This window comes from Ochotona curzoniae, unplaced genomic scaffold (assembly GCF_017591425.1).
Source record: "Ochotona curzoniae isolate NIBS_2020 unplaced genomic scaffold, NIBS_Ocur_1.0 scaffold_2656, whole genome shotgun sequence".
Taxonomy (NCBI): Eukaryota; Metazoa; Chordata; class Mammalia; order Lagomorpha; family Ochotonidae; genus Ochotona; species Ochotona curzoniae.
In genome coordinates, this window is record NW_024467098.1 from 615,306 (window position 1) to 629,288 (window position 13,983).

At 41.7% G+C, this 13,983-nt stretch overlaps 1 protein-coding gene and 1 pseudogene across 3 annotated transcripts in view; one reads left to right on the forward strand and one right to left on the reverse strand.

Moving 5' to 3' along the window:
* Window positions 1-194: 194 nt before the first annotated feature.
* Window positions 195-12,131, reverse strand: LOC121171458 (annotated as a pseudogene).
* Window positions 12,132-12,733: 602 nt separating this feature from the next.
* LOC121171442 (cytochrome P450 3A6-like) overlaps window positions 12,734-13,983 on the forward strand; it is a 44,414-nt gene continuing 43,164 nt past the window's right edge. For all 3 annotated transcript variants that reach the window (XM_041003142.1, XM_041003144.1, XM_041003143.1), the window contains exon 1: window positions 12,734-12,804. In XM_041003142.1, coding sequence (XP_040859076.1) covers window positions 12,734-12,804 — 71 coding nt within the window. The remainder of the gene's footprint in view (window positions 12,805-13,983) is intronic.

Here is a 13,983-nt window from a genome sequence, read left to right on the forward strand (position 1 = left end):
AAAAAACTTTTAAAAAATAGATCTTTGTGTTGTCTGTTCTACTAAGCTGACATCTGCCACAACCTTGATGGCCAAGGTGGTTGAGGTGCATGTGGACATTTGGCCTGCTCGCATATATACATATTTTTTTGTCACACCCATTCTTGAGACACCTAATCTTCCCTCTACAGGGAACCAATGTGAGTGAAATCTAATCAGTCTATTGCAGGATTCTGAGTGCGCACCACACAGCCTGAACTGATATAGCTCAAGGCAGCCATGGTTCCATCTATTCCACTCTTCAGGAACTTTGTGGCAGCAGAATCCTGGTGGAACACCCACAATGTTCAGGCATGGGGACTGAGGCCCTGATAGCTCCTCTCGCTGTGGTAATAATCCAGGAAGATGTAATGTTCTCCACAGGGTCACTGAGATAGGATATAAAGGGTCAACCAACCTGTTGCAACACACTGTGCTAGACACTAGGGGCATAACTGAGACTAAGACCCAGGGCATGTATTGTAGATGCTTTTGATGTGGTAATGAAAACACAGGTGGATTTACAGTGATACTGGAAGGCAGGAGGGCAGTGATCCAAATGTGAGTGTGGGATTGATGATAACTTGAGGTGAGAGTACATAGTGCGTTAGAGGATTTTGGTGAAGAGTGATGCCCCCAGCAGGGCTTGTATTTCCTCAGGGATGGGCCCAGTTATCCCCCAAATAATTTACCCCTAGAACTTGTTCTCTCACATGCTGATTGATGTCATGACCCTTCCTAATGTGACCCATCCCCTGTTCCAACACTCAGTCAGGTACTGGAATCTAGCATTGCCAGACAAACCCTCAGCCATAGCTTTCATGTTGACCGGTGTGTGGAAGTCAGTGGTGTTGTATGCTAACTGCCCATCTCAGGACTCTCATGTGGGCTGATGAAGTCAGTGGTGCTGTATGCTAACTGCCCATCTCAGGACTCTCATGTGGGCTGATTAATTAGTCTGACCTAGACAGATCAAATGATCTCTCCCCTCCTAACCACCATGTCTCTGTCCCCAAGCTTGCCAGCAAGTTCAGTGATCCCATCATTGGAAATCATACAGGATTCATCCCTCACCTATACTCACATTGTACCTATGCATGGATGTCTCTAGGTAGTAATTACATACCCAAAAACCCTAGAGCTTTCCACCAGGTGGCCAGAAGGCAGAGACTGGCATCACTTGGTGCATTGGCTGTCCAAAGCGCAGGACCCGCTCACTGTGTGGCAATGGTGTCCATGGCCAGAGTCCCAAGCATTGTGTCTGACCTGGCTCAGATATCCCCCACCGTTGCCACACTGCTGAAGACTGCTTTCACCCAAACCTTGCATCTGAACACCTACCCCCTAGTTTCCTCCTGCCATAAGGTTGTGCGGAAAGAGCGGGCCAGAGTCTAATCCCATTCCCGAGATTCTGCCATGGAGTACTCACCCTGGGGAGAGAAATTTCTCCTACCCCCAAAAAGCTCAGGTCTCACTCTCCATGTGGCAACAGTGTCCATGGCCACAGTCCCAAGCGTTCTGTCCAACCTGGTTCAGATAACCCCCGCAGTTTCTAGGGCTGCTTTCACCTTAGCCCTGCAGTTGAACACCCCAGGATCTTCTTCTCATGGCAGTTGATGAGCACCTGCATACTGTTCTTGACCATTGTGTGAGCACCAAGTGGAGTGCACATTGAATTGCTACTCCTGCCACTTCTACAGCCCCTCGGGCATGGTCTTACTCTGGTCTTGTCAGGAGGCTCATGGTGCTGGCTATGGCTCTGTTCACTTCCCTCTGCCTTGTCGCTGTCTTTGTAGCCCAATTTTATTTCACAAAATAGATTTAAATGTCCAAATAAAATAATTGCAAACACCAGGGTATCTATCCATCTATATAAATATTTGTTATACATATCTACATATAATATATATGTGTTTTATATATATATGCATTATGCCAGTTTGAAATAAGTAACCTTAACTTGTGAAGAACTCCAGTGATCTAGTTTTATTTACAGTTTAAACTTGTGGATTTCAGAGAAGTCAACATCATGTTCATTTATAATCACCTGCTGGTTCAGTTCCCAAATGTTGCAATAGCTGTTTTGGCTTCAGGAATGGAGCTGGACCCAAAGGAGAACTATCTCATAACTGAGCCATTTAAATAAGTGAATGAGGGCCATTGTTGTTTCACAGTAGTGTGAGCTCCTACCTGTGATATTGGCATTCCATGTTTAGACATGGGTTGGACTCCCAGCTCCTCTATTACAATGCAGCTCCCTGGTAACGTAACTGGGAAAGCAATGGTGAAGATCCAAGAGCTTGAGCATCTCTCACCCATTTGGGGAACCCATATGGACTTCCTGACTTCCAGCTTTGACCTGGCTCAACACCAGCTGTCATGAACATTTGGGAAATGAATAGGCAAAAGGAAGATTTGATTCTATTACACTGCTTATCAAATAAATTAAATAAATCATAAAAATAATTACTAAAATTGAAGCTGACCTGTGTTGTAAGACTTAATATCACACAAAAAGCACTGAATTTTCTACAGATATACCAATAATAAATAATCATTGCAGTTAATGAGAAATTCTCAGTAAAGATCAAATTGAGTATTTGGTGTTGAATTTACCTTGAAAAGTGCAATTTTTTTTTTTTGACATGTAAAAATGTTTATTCTTTCAATATTTTTTTTTTTTTATTGTTGCTTACATTGTATTATGTAGTACAGTTTTATAGGTGCTGGGGATTCCCCCCACCCCTCCCATAACCCTCCCCCCATGGTGGATTCCTCCACCTTGTTGCATAACCATAGTTCAAGTTCAGTTGAGATTCATTGCTTGCAAACACATGCCTAGCATAAAGTTCAGCGTCTTATTGTCCAGATAAGTTCAGTGGCCTCTTGGGGAGACCTTCTATAGAAAAGTGCAATTTTTGTTCAAGAACACCTACAGTGTAATTTCCAGGATTATGTAAGATACAAATGAATTCACATGGAAAATTTAAAAACCTTTTGGGTCTCATTGATTAACGTCCTGCACATGGTATGGAGTGGGTATAATATTTCAGCTAGCTTTCACAGGGCATTTTCTTTGGAAAGTGTAATTTTTGATCATGTTAATCCCTCTTGTTCCTGGGAAATCCAGTTCATATTCTCAACTTGAATAAGTTTTATTAAAGCCTGAACATCTTCAATTTCATGTTTTAAGTTGAGGTTATTGTTTATTATTCAAATGACTGAAGAGAGTAAGACAGCCCCACAAGAAGACAGGAGATATATGTAATACATAGTAATTTGTAAGTAATTGACCTGATGTGCAGGTCTCTTTCTAGTATATATATTCTGTTCTTTCATTCAATGTCTATGTTTGTGCCTGAACCCATGTTTTTTAAAGATTTATTTTTAATATTTGAAAAGTAGATTTACAGAGAGAAGGAGAGACAGGGAGACAGGTTTTTCATGTTCTGTTTCACTCCTGAATGGTCACAACAGCAAGAGCTGAGCCAGTTTGAAGTTGGTTTGCAAGAGCTTCTTATGGGTCTTCCTATGGTTGCAGGGTCCCAAAGCTTTGGGTCACCTCTTCTGCTTCCCCTTCCGTAAGCAGGGTGCTGGATTGGTAATGGAACAGCCATCATATACTATGCACATATATAGACCTAGTGCTTGCTAGGGAATGATTACTTAATTATGAAAGTTTTTAAAAGATGTATTTATTTTATGTGCAGAAACAGAGAAGCAGAGACAAAGAGAGATATATTCCATCTGTTGCTTCACTCCCAGGATGGCTCTCGCACCTGGGACTGAAGCCAGGAGCTAGCAGCCTATTGTGGTTTCCAATGTGAGTTCAAGGGCCCAAAGGCTTAAGCCATTCTCCACTGCTATCACAGATCTTGTGATCTCTGAAGTGAAGGTAGAGCAGCTGAGACATAAACTGGTGCTCATACGGGGTGCTGGCACTGCAGGTGAATAGGTGGCTTGATTTTCCTCTGCGTTGATTCATCTGCATAAGAATTCAGCATCATTTTATCCAGATCTGAGAAGAAAGTTGTATCTATTTTGACTGGGATTGTATTGAATATGAAAATTTTGTTTTGGTTTTATAAGGACATTTTGATGACATTACTTTTAAAAGTCCATAAACACGGGATTTTTCCACTTTTGTGTCTTTCATTTAATGTTTTGTCATTTTTGTTTTTAAAAAGTATTTACTATGTTATTTTTATTCAAAAGGCATTTTCGTTTGTTAAAAGCATTATGTAATTTTCATCATAGAGATCTCTCAAATCCATCTTAAATGTTTTTTAAGATATTGACATTTTTTGAAACCCCGCTGGGGTCTCGGCCACAGTCCCCACCACAAGGTGGGGACAGAGACCCCAGCCTTCGCCTGGCCCTGGAGCACCTAAAGCCTCCCTCATGGGTGAGTACCCAATGGAGATGACTGGGAGCTGGGGGTAGATTCCTAGCTCTCCCCTGCCCCCACCAGCCAAAAGCTGGCAGCAGAACAGGTTCAGGTGGGTTTCAGTCTCAGCACAAGGGGCAGGCTTAACCCCCCATCAAGGTGGCACTTGTTGGGGGCACTTGTCGGGGGCGCCCTGGTTGGACGGAACCCGGCAGGGGTCTTGGCCACAGTCCCCGCCAAAAGGCAGGGACAGAGACCCCGGCCTTGGGCAGCCAGTGCCGGACTACAAGAGGACACGGGTGGAGACAGAACCGACCCAGCAACTGCAACCACCAGCTGATCAGGGCAATGGACTGTGCCGGGCCCTATGCTTACTAGAACACGCAGGAATCTGGACTGGGAATACCTCAAATTTCTTTGAGGATCTCCCCAGTTGAGACACCGGACTTCGAGTCCTAACCAAGGAAAGAAAGTACAAGTCAAGCAACAACCTCAGCTATCTGTTGGCAGCAAAAAACTGGGCAAATGGAGACTCTAGAAGGGACTATGTCAATCAATGGACTCTTCAATGACCACATCGTGCTTGGAGTGGCGAGACTGGCAGTGACCCATGAACAGTGAACTATTGGAACCACTTGATCGAGTATCTCAGAGCATGCCCCACATCCGGGACTTAGGGTGGGTGAGAAACTGGGTGGGGCTTCTTCCTCTATATCCCCCTTTAGGCCTTGAACTTTTTTACCCCAATTAAATATGTAAGGATTGTCAAAATAAAAAAAAAAGGAAAAAAAAAGGATATTGACATTTTTGTATCTATTGTGCCTAGGGCTTACAAGTTCTTTTTCAGCCATTGAATATTTTAGGAAATCAAACGCTATTGACTTTTTGGTGTTGATTGTTTATCCTTCAACTTTACCAATAGGCTTTGGTAGAGTCTTTTTTCTCCTTTAAGAAAATCATGTGAACTTCTAACAAGAATAGACTGACTTCTTGTTTCTAGTATGCTTCATTTTTATGAGGAGTACTAGAGCAGGATGGATGTTAACCACCTTGGAGGGAATAAACAGGATATGTTGTTCTCTGTCTGGGAACCTGTGCTCCCACTGCTGAGAAAAGCATCAACATGATAACTAGGGCTGTTTAAGTCAGGTGATCAGGAATACTGTCAATAGTCTAATTTCAGCAAACTTCAGCATTTCATTTGGTTTTAAAATTAAAACTTGAATTCTTGAGTCCTCTACTCAATTTAGAGAGAACACATTGTGAAATTGGAGGTTACCTTAAAACTGTCATCCTTGTTTAGCCATTAATGGAACTTTATTTTTTTTCCAGCTAGGATGAACTGTTTTGCTGAGACAGGTGAGGATCAGGTACTGGGCAGATCCTCTGTTCTCAGATCCTCTGGCTCAGCATGAGCCAGATTGGCTGATCAAGGTCCCAAGCTCACTGTAGGTCACAGGTAATGGTCTGCCCTAATGTGCAGTGCCCTGGGAGGGAAAGATATAATATTGAAGGTCCCATTTCCAGATAGGCAGCTGGGGCTCAAGAAGGGTAAATAATTGGTGTGGCAAGGCTGGCTTCATCACATGCTGTGGACCTCTCTTTTAGGTTTCTACAAGATAGAATAGATGACCCTATAGTCTGAGAAAGCCCATGATCACCTGGCAAAACTCGTAGCCATACTCTGTGCTTTCACCATGTCCCTGTCAGGTTTTATTGGTTCTTGTAATTTCACAAATTTAAACTCCCAGCAATGCTACCACCACACAATGAATCAAAAGGCTCAATAAATCAAAGAAGGGAAAAGACAGATGTTTTGGAAAATATACAGAAATGGCAAGGCCCATATTTTTTCAATTTTTCCATTTATTATTATTATTATACTTATTTTCATTTTATGAAACGGTTCCATAGGCTCTGGGATTTCCCTTAGCTCTTCACCAAGTGTCCCTCCCCAGCTGAGTTCCCTATTTGCTTATAATTATATAGTTCTTAATAAGCATTCATAAACCCATCATTGCAGACATTGACAATGATAGTCTTGCATCCTGTTGATTAAATATATTTAGCAGTTTCATTGGTAGTTCATCTTTAATCTGAAAGTAGAGATACAAATTGAATTGTACCCTCACACCTAGATATGATAGTCTCCAATAGTTATTATAAATCCCCTTAAATGAAAAGTCACAAAACAAAATCCACAACAGAAGAAATAAAAATTTACAATGCCATGAAGTTAAATAACATGCTATTGAATGACTAATGTGTCACTGAAGAAAAGATAAAGAAAATGAAGAACCATGATGAAGAAATGATGTTACTGTATGACCTATGAATCAGTGAAGATAATATGAGGTGAGGAAAAACAATAGTGTGAAGAAATGAAAATACAGACCTAAACATCAAAGTCCATGTGGTATAGTTTCATTCCCAAAGGGACTGCAACCACTGGAGCAAATCCAAAGCCAGGAGCTCAGAGCTTCATCTGGTCTCCCACACTTATGCATGCTCCCAAGGTTTTGGGTCATCTTTGACTGCTTTCCCAGGCCACAAGCTGGGAGATGGATGGGAGGCGGGTCTGCCAGGTTTAGAACCCGTGCCCATATATGTTCCTGGTGCATTCAAAGTGTGGAATTAAGCCATTATGCTACCACGCCAGGCCCAGATTTGTTTTGTATATTTTCTCCACTGCTCTATGACATCTGATTGATGGGCTTAAGCCATTTACATTGATTATTAATATGAATGGATGGGTGTTTGTTTCTGTCACTTTAGCAATGGGTTGTTCATTGATATAGTCTTCTGTTGTTATTTTACTGCTATGTTCTTCACATTTGTCTTTGGTTTTAGTGGGTGGTATTCCTTTTCTATGTCAAGAGAAGATCTTTAAGTATCATTTGTAAGGCAGGTTTGGAAAGGCACATTGTTTTAGCTTTCCTTTATTTATTTATTTTTTTTTTGTGACCATCTCCTTTTTTGTGTGTGTGGTTAGCAAACACATTTATCTGGTTGAAAAAAATTGCATCATATTAAGATATGATTTTAGTAGTGAAAATATTATTGGGCCACTCCAAATGTGTTTCTCAGCTTCTTCTTCTTTTTTTTTTTATTGTTGCTTACATTGTATCATGTAGTACAGTTTTATAGGCGCTGGGGGTTCTCCCCGCCATTCCCATACCCCTCTCCCCATGTGGATTCCTCCACCTTGTTGCATAACCATAGTTCAAGTTCAGTTGAGATTCATTGCTTGCAAACACATGCCTAGCATAAAGTTCAGCGTCTTATTGTCCAGATAAGTTCAGTGGCCTCTTGGGGAGACCTTCTATGGTCTGAAGATAGGTCTAACAGAGTAAAGATCCGGTCAGTTAAAAGCCCCAACAAGGCCTCAGTATCAATATACAACATTATGGAATTAATTGACATAGTATTGGGTAAACAATATGTTAAAAATAATGCAAGTTCCATTCTTCGAAACATATGGGTTGAGACAGTATCAATGACAGGTTCAAAAAATAACAAACAACCAAACAAAAATTACAAGTTAAATCAAGGCAAACATGTGGTATCTAACCTATTGGGATTTGCTCATTTCCCTTAGCATTATAGTTTCCAGTTGGGCCCATTTAGCCACAAAGAACTGCATTTTGTTTTTTTTAATAGCTGAGTAGTATTCCATGGAGTAGATGAACCAAAGCTTTCTTATCCAATCTTCTGCTGATGGGCATTTCAGTTGCTTCCATGTTTTTGCAATTACTGATTGTGCTGCTATGAACAGAGGGATGCATGTTGGTTTGTCGTAAAACAGGTGTTTTGGATATATTCCTAGGAGTGCTATTGCTGGGTCATATGATATGCAGATTTTGAGTTGTTTGAGTGTTCTCCAGACTGATTTCCATAAAGGCTGTACCAATTTGCAGCTCCACCAGCATTGGAGTAGGGTTCCCTTTTCCCCGCATCCTCGCCAGCAAGCGTCGTTGGTGTTCTTCTTTATGTGGACCAATCTTGCTGGTGTTAGGTGGTACCTCATCGATGTTTTAATTTGGATTTCCCTTATTGCTAGGGAGCTGGAACATTTTTTCATATGTTTGTTTGCCATTTGGACTTGTTCCTTTGTGAAATGTTTGCCCATTTCCCGTGCCCATTTCTTGAGTGGCTTGTTTGTTTTGGTTTTTGGTTGTTTTGAAGTTCTTTGTATATCCTGGAAATTAGCCCCCTATCGCCTATATCGTGTGCAAAGATCTTCTCCCACTCTGTGGGTTGCTTTTTTACTTTGTTGATTGTTTCCCTTGCTGTACAGAAGCTTCTTAGTTTGAAGAGGTCCCATTTGTTTATTCTGTTCTCAACTGCTATTGCTTTTGCTGTCCTTCTTAGAAAGTCGGAACCTACTCCTAGGTCTTGCAGGGTATTTCCAGCATTTTCTTGCAAGAGTTTGAAGGTTTAGCAGAGAGAAGTATGAAGTATTTGGGAATAAATCTAACCAAAAGCGTAGGAGACCTATTCGAAGAAAACTACAAACTATTTAAAAAGGAAATTGAACAAAACCTTAAAAGATGGAATAACATCCCATGCTCCTGGATAGGCAAAATCAATATCATTAAAATGTCTATACTACCACAAGCAATATACATTTTCAATGCAATTCCAATCAAATTGCCCAAAACATTCTTCACGGAACTGGATACAATGATTCAAAAGTTCATCTGGAAACACAAAAAACCACGAATAGCTAGAACCATCCTGAAAAATAAGAAGTTAGCAGGGGGAATCACAATCCCGGACCTCTGGACATACTATAGAGCAGTGGTTATCAAAACAGCCTGGTACTGGCACAAAGACAGAAAGGAAGATCAATGGAATAGAATAGAAGCACCAAAAGGGAACCCACACAAATACAGCCAATTAATTTTTGACAAAAAGACCAATGACAACTCAAGCAAGTGGGAAGGCCTCTTCAGTAAATGTTGTTGGGACAACTGGCTAATAGACTGTAGAAACAAAAAGATAGACCCACATCTATCACCATACACCAAGATCCAATCTACATGGATAAAAGACCTAAACCTACATCCAGAAAGCTTTCCTTTATTTTTATTTTTTAAAAAAAATATTTTATTTTGATAATCTTTACAAGGTTGATTAGGGCACAAAGAATCAAGGGCTATAGCAAAGTAGGTAAGGTCATTTTTTCCATATCAACACTATTTTCTTTCCTTTTTTCTTTTTTTTTTTTTTTATGTATCTGGGGTAAGTGGAGAGCCAAAATTAGAAGCCCCACGCAGCCTCCAACCCATCCCAGGTCCTCAACGTGGGGCATGCTCCGAGGGTCCTGCTCAAGCACTTTTGATAGTTCAACAGTTCTAAATTGCTGCCAATCTCACCATTCCAAGCATGATGAAATCTTCAGAATCCACTGGCTGACATAGGCTCTTCATGGTTGGGCTTCTGAGATCAGTAGTTCAGTTGGAGGTTTCCCCAGAGAAAATTTGTCTGAGATGATCCCAGAACTGCTTCTTGTGTGTGCTTGCCAGTACACGGTCCAGCACAGTCCGTCACCCCAATCAGCTTGTGCATATGCTGGTGGTTGCCATTACTCTGCCAGTTCTTTTTCCAGCCATGTCTTCCATAAGAACCAATGAGTGTTGCTGTCAAGCCTGATTCTTCCCACTTCACACTCTCTCACATAAAACAAATAGGAGCTGCAGCCTAGTCGGGCAACTCCCAATAACCCCCATCATGCTTGTCCCATGCCCTGGTTCCTGTATGTACCACAGTATGTACCACAGTCTTGTTCAGTTTGTCTCGCATCCCATTCAGCTTTCATATAGGTCAATGGGCATTAAAGCCTAGTTCAACCTAACCAACGCAAACATGTTGGCAAATGCTGTTCTGCCTAGCCATTCCTGCTTCAGGCCTGGTTTCATGCTTTCCAGAGGAAGTGGTAATCTGAGAGGGAGGTGCCCACTATTTCCCTACTGGACCACTCCCACTCCAGGATCATGCACTCTCCAGGTGGTCCTGCAGTTTAACTTGACAGAATTAGCCCCAAGTGCCACACTCTGCCAGTTGATGCTGCCACAAAGGCCAACCAACTATCTCTAATCTGTGCTCACACCAGCAGGAACAATCAGTTTAACCTGGCTTACTCCTGTTCTAGATCACATGAGATGCACAGGTGTTGTAGATCTGCCTGGTCTGGTTCACCCCCATTTCAAAATACGCTCTCCAGTGGATTGTGTTCCATCAAGGGGATCCTAAACATTCCCCCTACCATTTAGCTTTTCTTTAATGTGGAATAATATTTTTTTTTACTTTCTCTTATTTATTTATTTATTTATTTATTCATTCATTTATTTATTTATTTATTATCTTTATCTTATTTATTTTTTATTTAACCTGGCGCGTTCAAGGCAAGGACCTTAACCTCTACACTATTGCGCTGAGCCCGAGCTCACCGTTTCTTAATCAAACCACACTGATACTGATGCTGAAATTTCCATCATTTTGTAGTACATTATCATAACGTTAAAACAGGAAAAATGTTATAAAACTGTATCTAACTATTACAAGTATCACGGGAATGTGCCTAAACATTTGATTATGTGTAAAGTACAAATAATGAAGACAGTGATTTTTTTTTGTAATTTCTTTGTACTTTTTTTGTACTTGTGTACATGAGACAGGCACCAATGATGAGTTGTTACATGTTATTACTGAAGGGGAAAGGGTCAAGCCAATATTCACATTGCAGTCAATGAGAGGATGTGGGCAAAGCAGTGGGTTCCTCGAGTAGCAGCGTGAAGGAGTGGCCGGTATTAGCAGGAACAGCATTTCCTGAGGCTTTTCCAGTTTTATATCAATCAAGTCTTCTCTGCTTCTATCCTGGGTGCTTTCCATTCCAGGCAAACCTGCTGCCACACGTCAGAAGAGCAGCATTATGTTTATTTTGCTTTTTCACTAGTTTCAATAAACATGACATTCAGCTCTTTGGCTTTCCTCTCTCCCCCCTCAGTAGACACTTGTCTTTCGTCAACAAGATATGTTTTATTTCCTAATAGCATGATGATAACACCAATTCTTCTTGCTGTTCTGACATCATCAATCCATTTGTAGTGTGCCGGAAGCAACTGACATTTGCAACATCACAATCCATTATGGCTGCAGCAGAACTGTGGATGCAACTGAGAATGAGGCTACAGAAACGTTCCTAACCCACATTATATCACACTGTAGTCTGATTGCTCAATTCTCCAAACACATTATTTTTGACTACAAAATCAACACCAGTTTTTGCCTGATAGGTTTTCTCAAAACTATCGTAGATGAATCTGGTCATCAAGAATGTCTTTCCAATGCTCTGCTCCCTCAGGAACACTCAATGGATTCCTGAAATGTTCTTCTGTGAACATGATGGAGCTGGAGGAGCTGCTGAAGCCTCAGCCCAGAAAATCTTCCACACCAATGCCTACTACCACTGGTTGACAGAAAAGAGAAAACATGAGGAAAATTTTTAAGTGTTAAAAATGTGTGGTTCAGCACAATACCATTGGCATGACCCCTTGGAGGTCAAGGCTGGAGGGCAGCAGTCTCCAATGACTTCCTTTAGGGAAGCCTAACAATGAGTGAGGCCCACAACTTGGGGGCTGAGATGGATGGAGGTTTCAAAACAATCAGGGTTCTGCTCATGGCTCCCGAGCCAAGTGCCTTTACCTGCCTCAGCACCCAGCATGGACCCAGGATGCGAGAGACTGAAGATGGTGAAGTAGCATCCTCAGACACGTCTAGGATCACTTGACCCTGATGATACTTGGAAGAGAGTGTTTTGTGTGCTCCAGGATTTTAATGAAGGGTGATGCTACCTGGTGAGTTTTTATGTATTTGGTGTTTGAAGGACAAATAGCCTTCTATGGGCAGGGTGTCATTGTAGTCTAGTAACGTGTCTTGGTGTGAGTTGATTGTGTGGATTTCAAATTATTTCAATGTGGACAGATGTCGAGAAGAAGGTAGGTGGTGAGATTTGTTGTCATAGTTAATTGAGGATTTGTTTTTGTTTTTAGAATTGATCTGGCACAGAATATGGACTTAACCGAGAAGACTGAGGCATGTCTAAGATTTCTTGACAAATGTCAGGTTGGAGAAAGTCCCAGATTGCGGGCAGGGCATAAGTTAATCATTGCAGTTCCAGTTACACCTCATTCCCCAGCACGTAAATATTTCAGTCACCTTGACTGGATCACAGCTTATTGGTCAGGGCAGCTCATAGCCCAGCAAAGAGCAGTACACACAGCTGCAGAGAACACTTAGAGGAGAGAGCTGCAGCAGAGAGTGACAATGGACCTGATGCCGGACTTTTCCTTAGAAAACTGGGTTCTCGTGTCTATCAGCCTGGTGCTCCTGTATCTGTGAGTAGCTGTCCATCTGATTTCCCCTGTAGTCTTGCATCTGGAATGGTAATGAGGCTTGCCTTTCATTCATCTTCTCTGATGGTTAGAGGGGAAGTTGTCCATGTACTTGGTGATACCAATAGAAAGGTAATTGCAGATTTCAGTGAGACTACTGACCTATCTCATCGACCCAGTTCCCAATCTCTTCCTGCATGAAGTGTTAATAGCACCTGTTTCATAGAAGATATGCTGGTTGATTCTCAGTTTGACATATACTGTGTAGTTAGAATTCAGTTGAGATAGGTTATAAACACATGGATTCCAAGTACAGTGGGATCCTCACCAAAGGCCTACACTCCAGAGATTCTGAGGGCAGAAGAGGTTGACTTGCACTGATCTGCAGTGGCTTTACCTTCTGAGTCTGCATCTGCACTGCAGGAGTGAGGGAAATCCTGCTCTGTGCATGTGGTTGGCTCTTGATTTTTTCTTTCCATTGTCCACGCATCACTGACACAGAGCAGCCCAGTGCCCCAGACGTCTGCAGAGGCTCAGATTCAGTTTTTCTATCCCTCTGTGCTTCAGCCCTGGAACTCCCCTACCGCCACCTGTCTCCTGTGAATTGACTGCTCAGCCTTGCACTAGGTGAAATGGTGATTTTCAGAGAAGAACAGACCTGGCAGCCATCTGCAACTATCTTTCCCTTATTCCTCACAGTTTCTGTGAATTTAACAAGTTAGGAGTAACATAGAGATTTATTTTCCCTCTAATGTTCCTCTTCAAGGAGCCTCAAGAAACCAGAGCACCATCAAATCCACTTTATATTTTCTTCTTAATTTTTTATTTTCCTTTTAATATTGTTCATCATTGAGAGGAATCCGTGTGCATACCAGTTCTGATTCTGATTAGGGTGAGAGTTTGAGGCATGAGAGAATGTGTGTGTGTGACCTATGCTTCAGATTTCTTTGTTTTTGCCCTAGTCTGCAGTGGAGTGGGCAGCAGATGCTATTCCTTGATGTCAGACTACCTGAGACCCCGGGATGGGGATCAGTCCTTTGATGATGACTTAGAGACCCACAATTGTGGAAGAATGACTCAAGGGAGTTACTTCAGTAGTTTTGATACTTCTGAGAAATTTTTGAGTTCATTACTCAAGTAATGATAAAAACGTTTCCAAGGTCTGTTGGTGGACCAAATCCA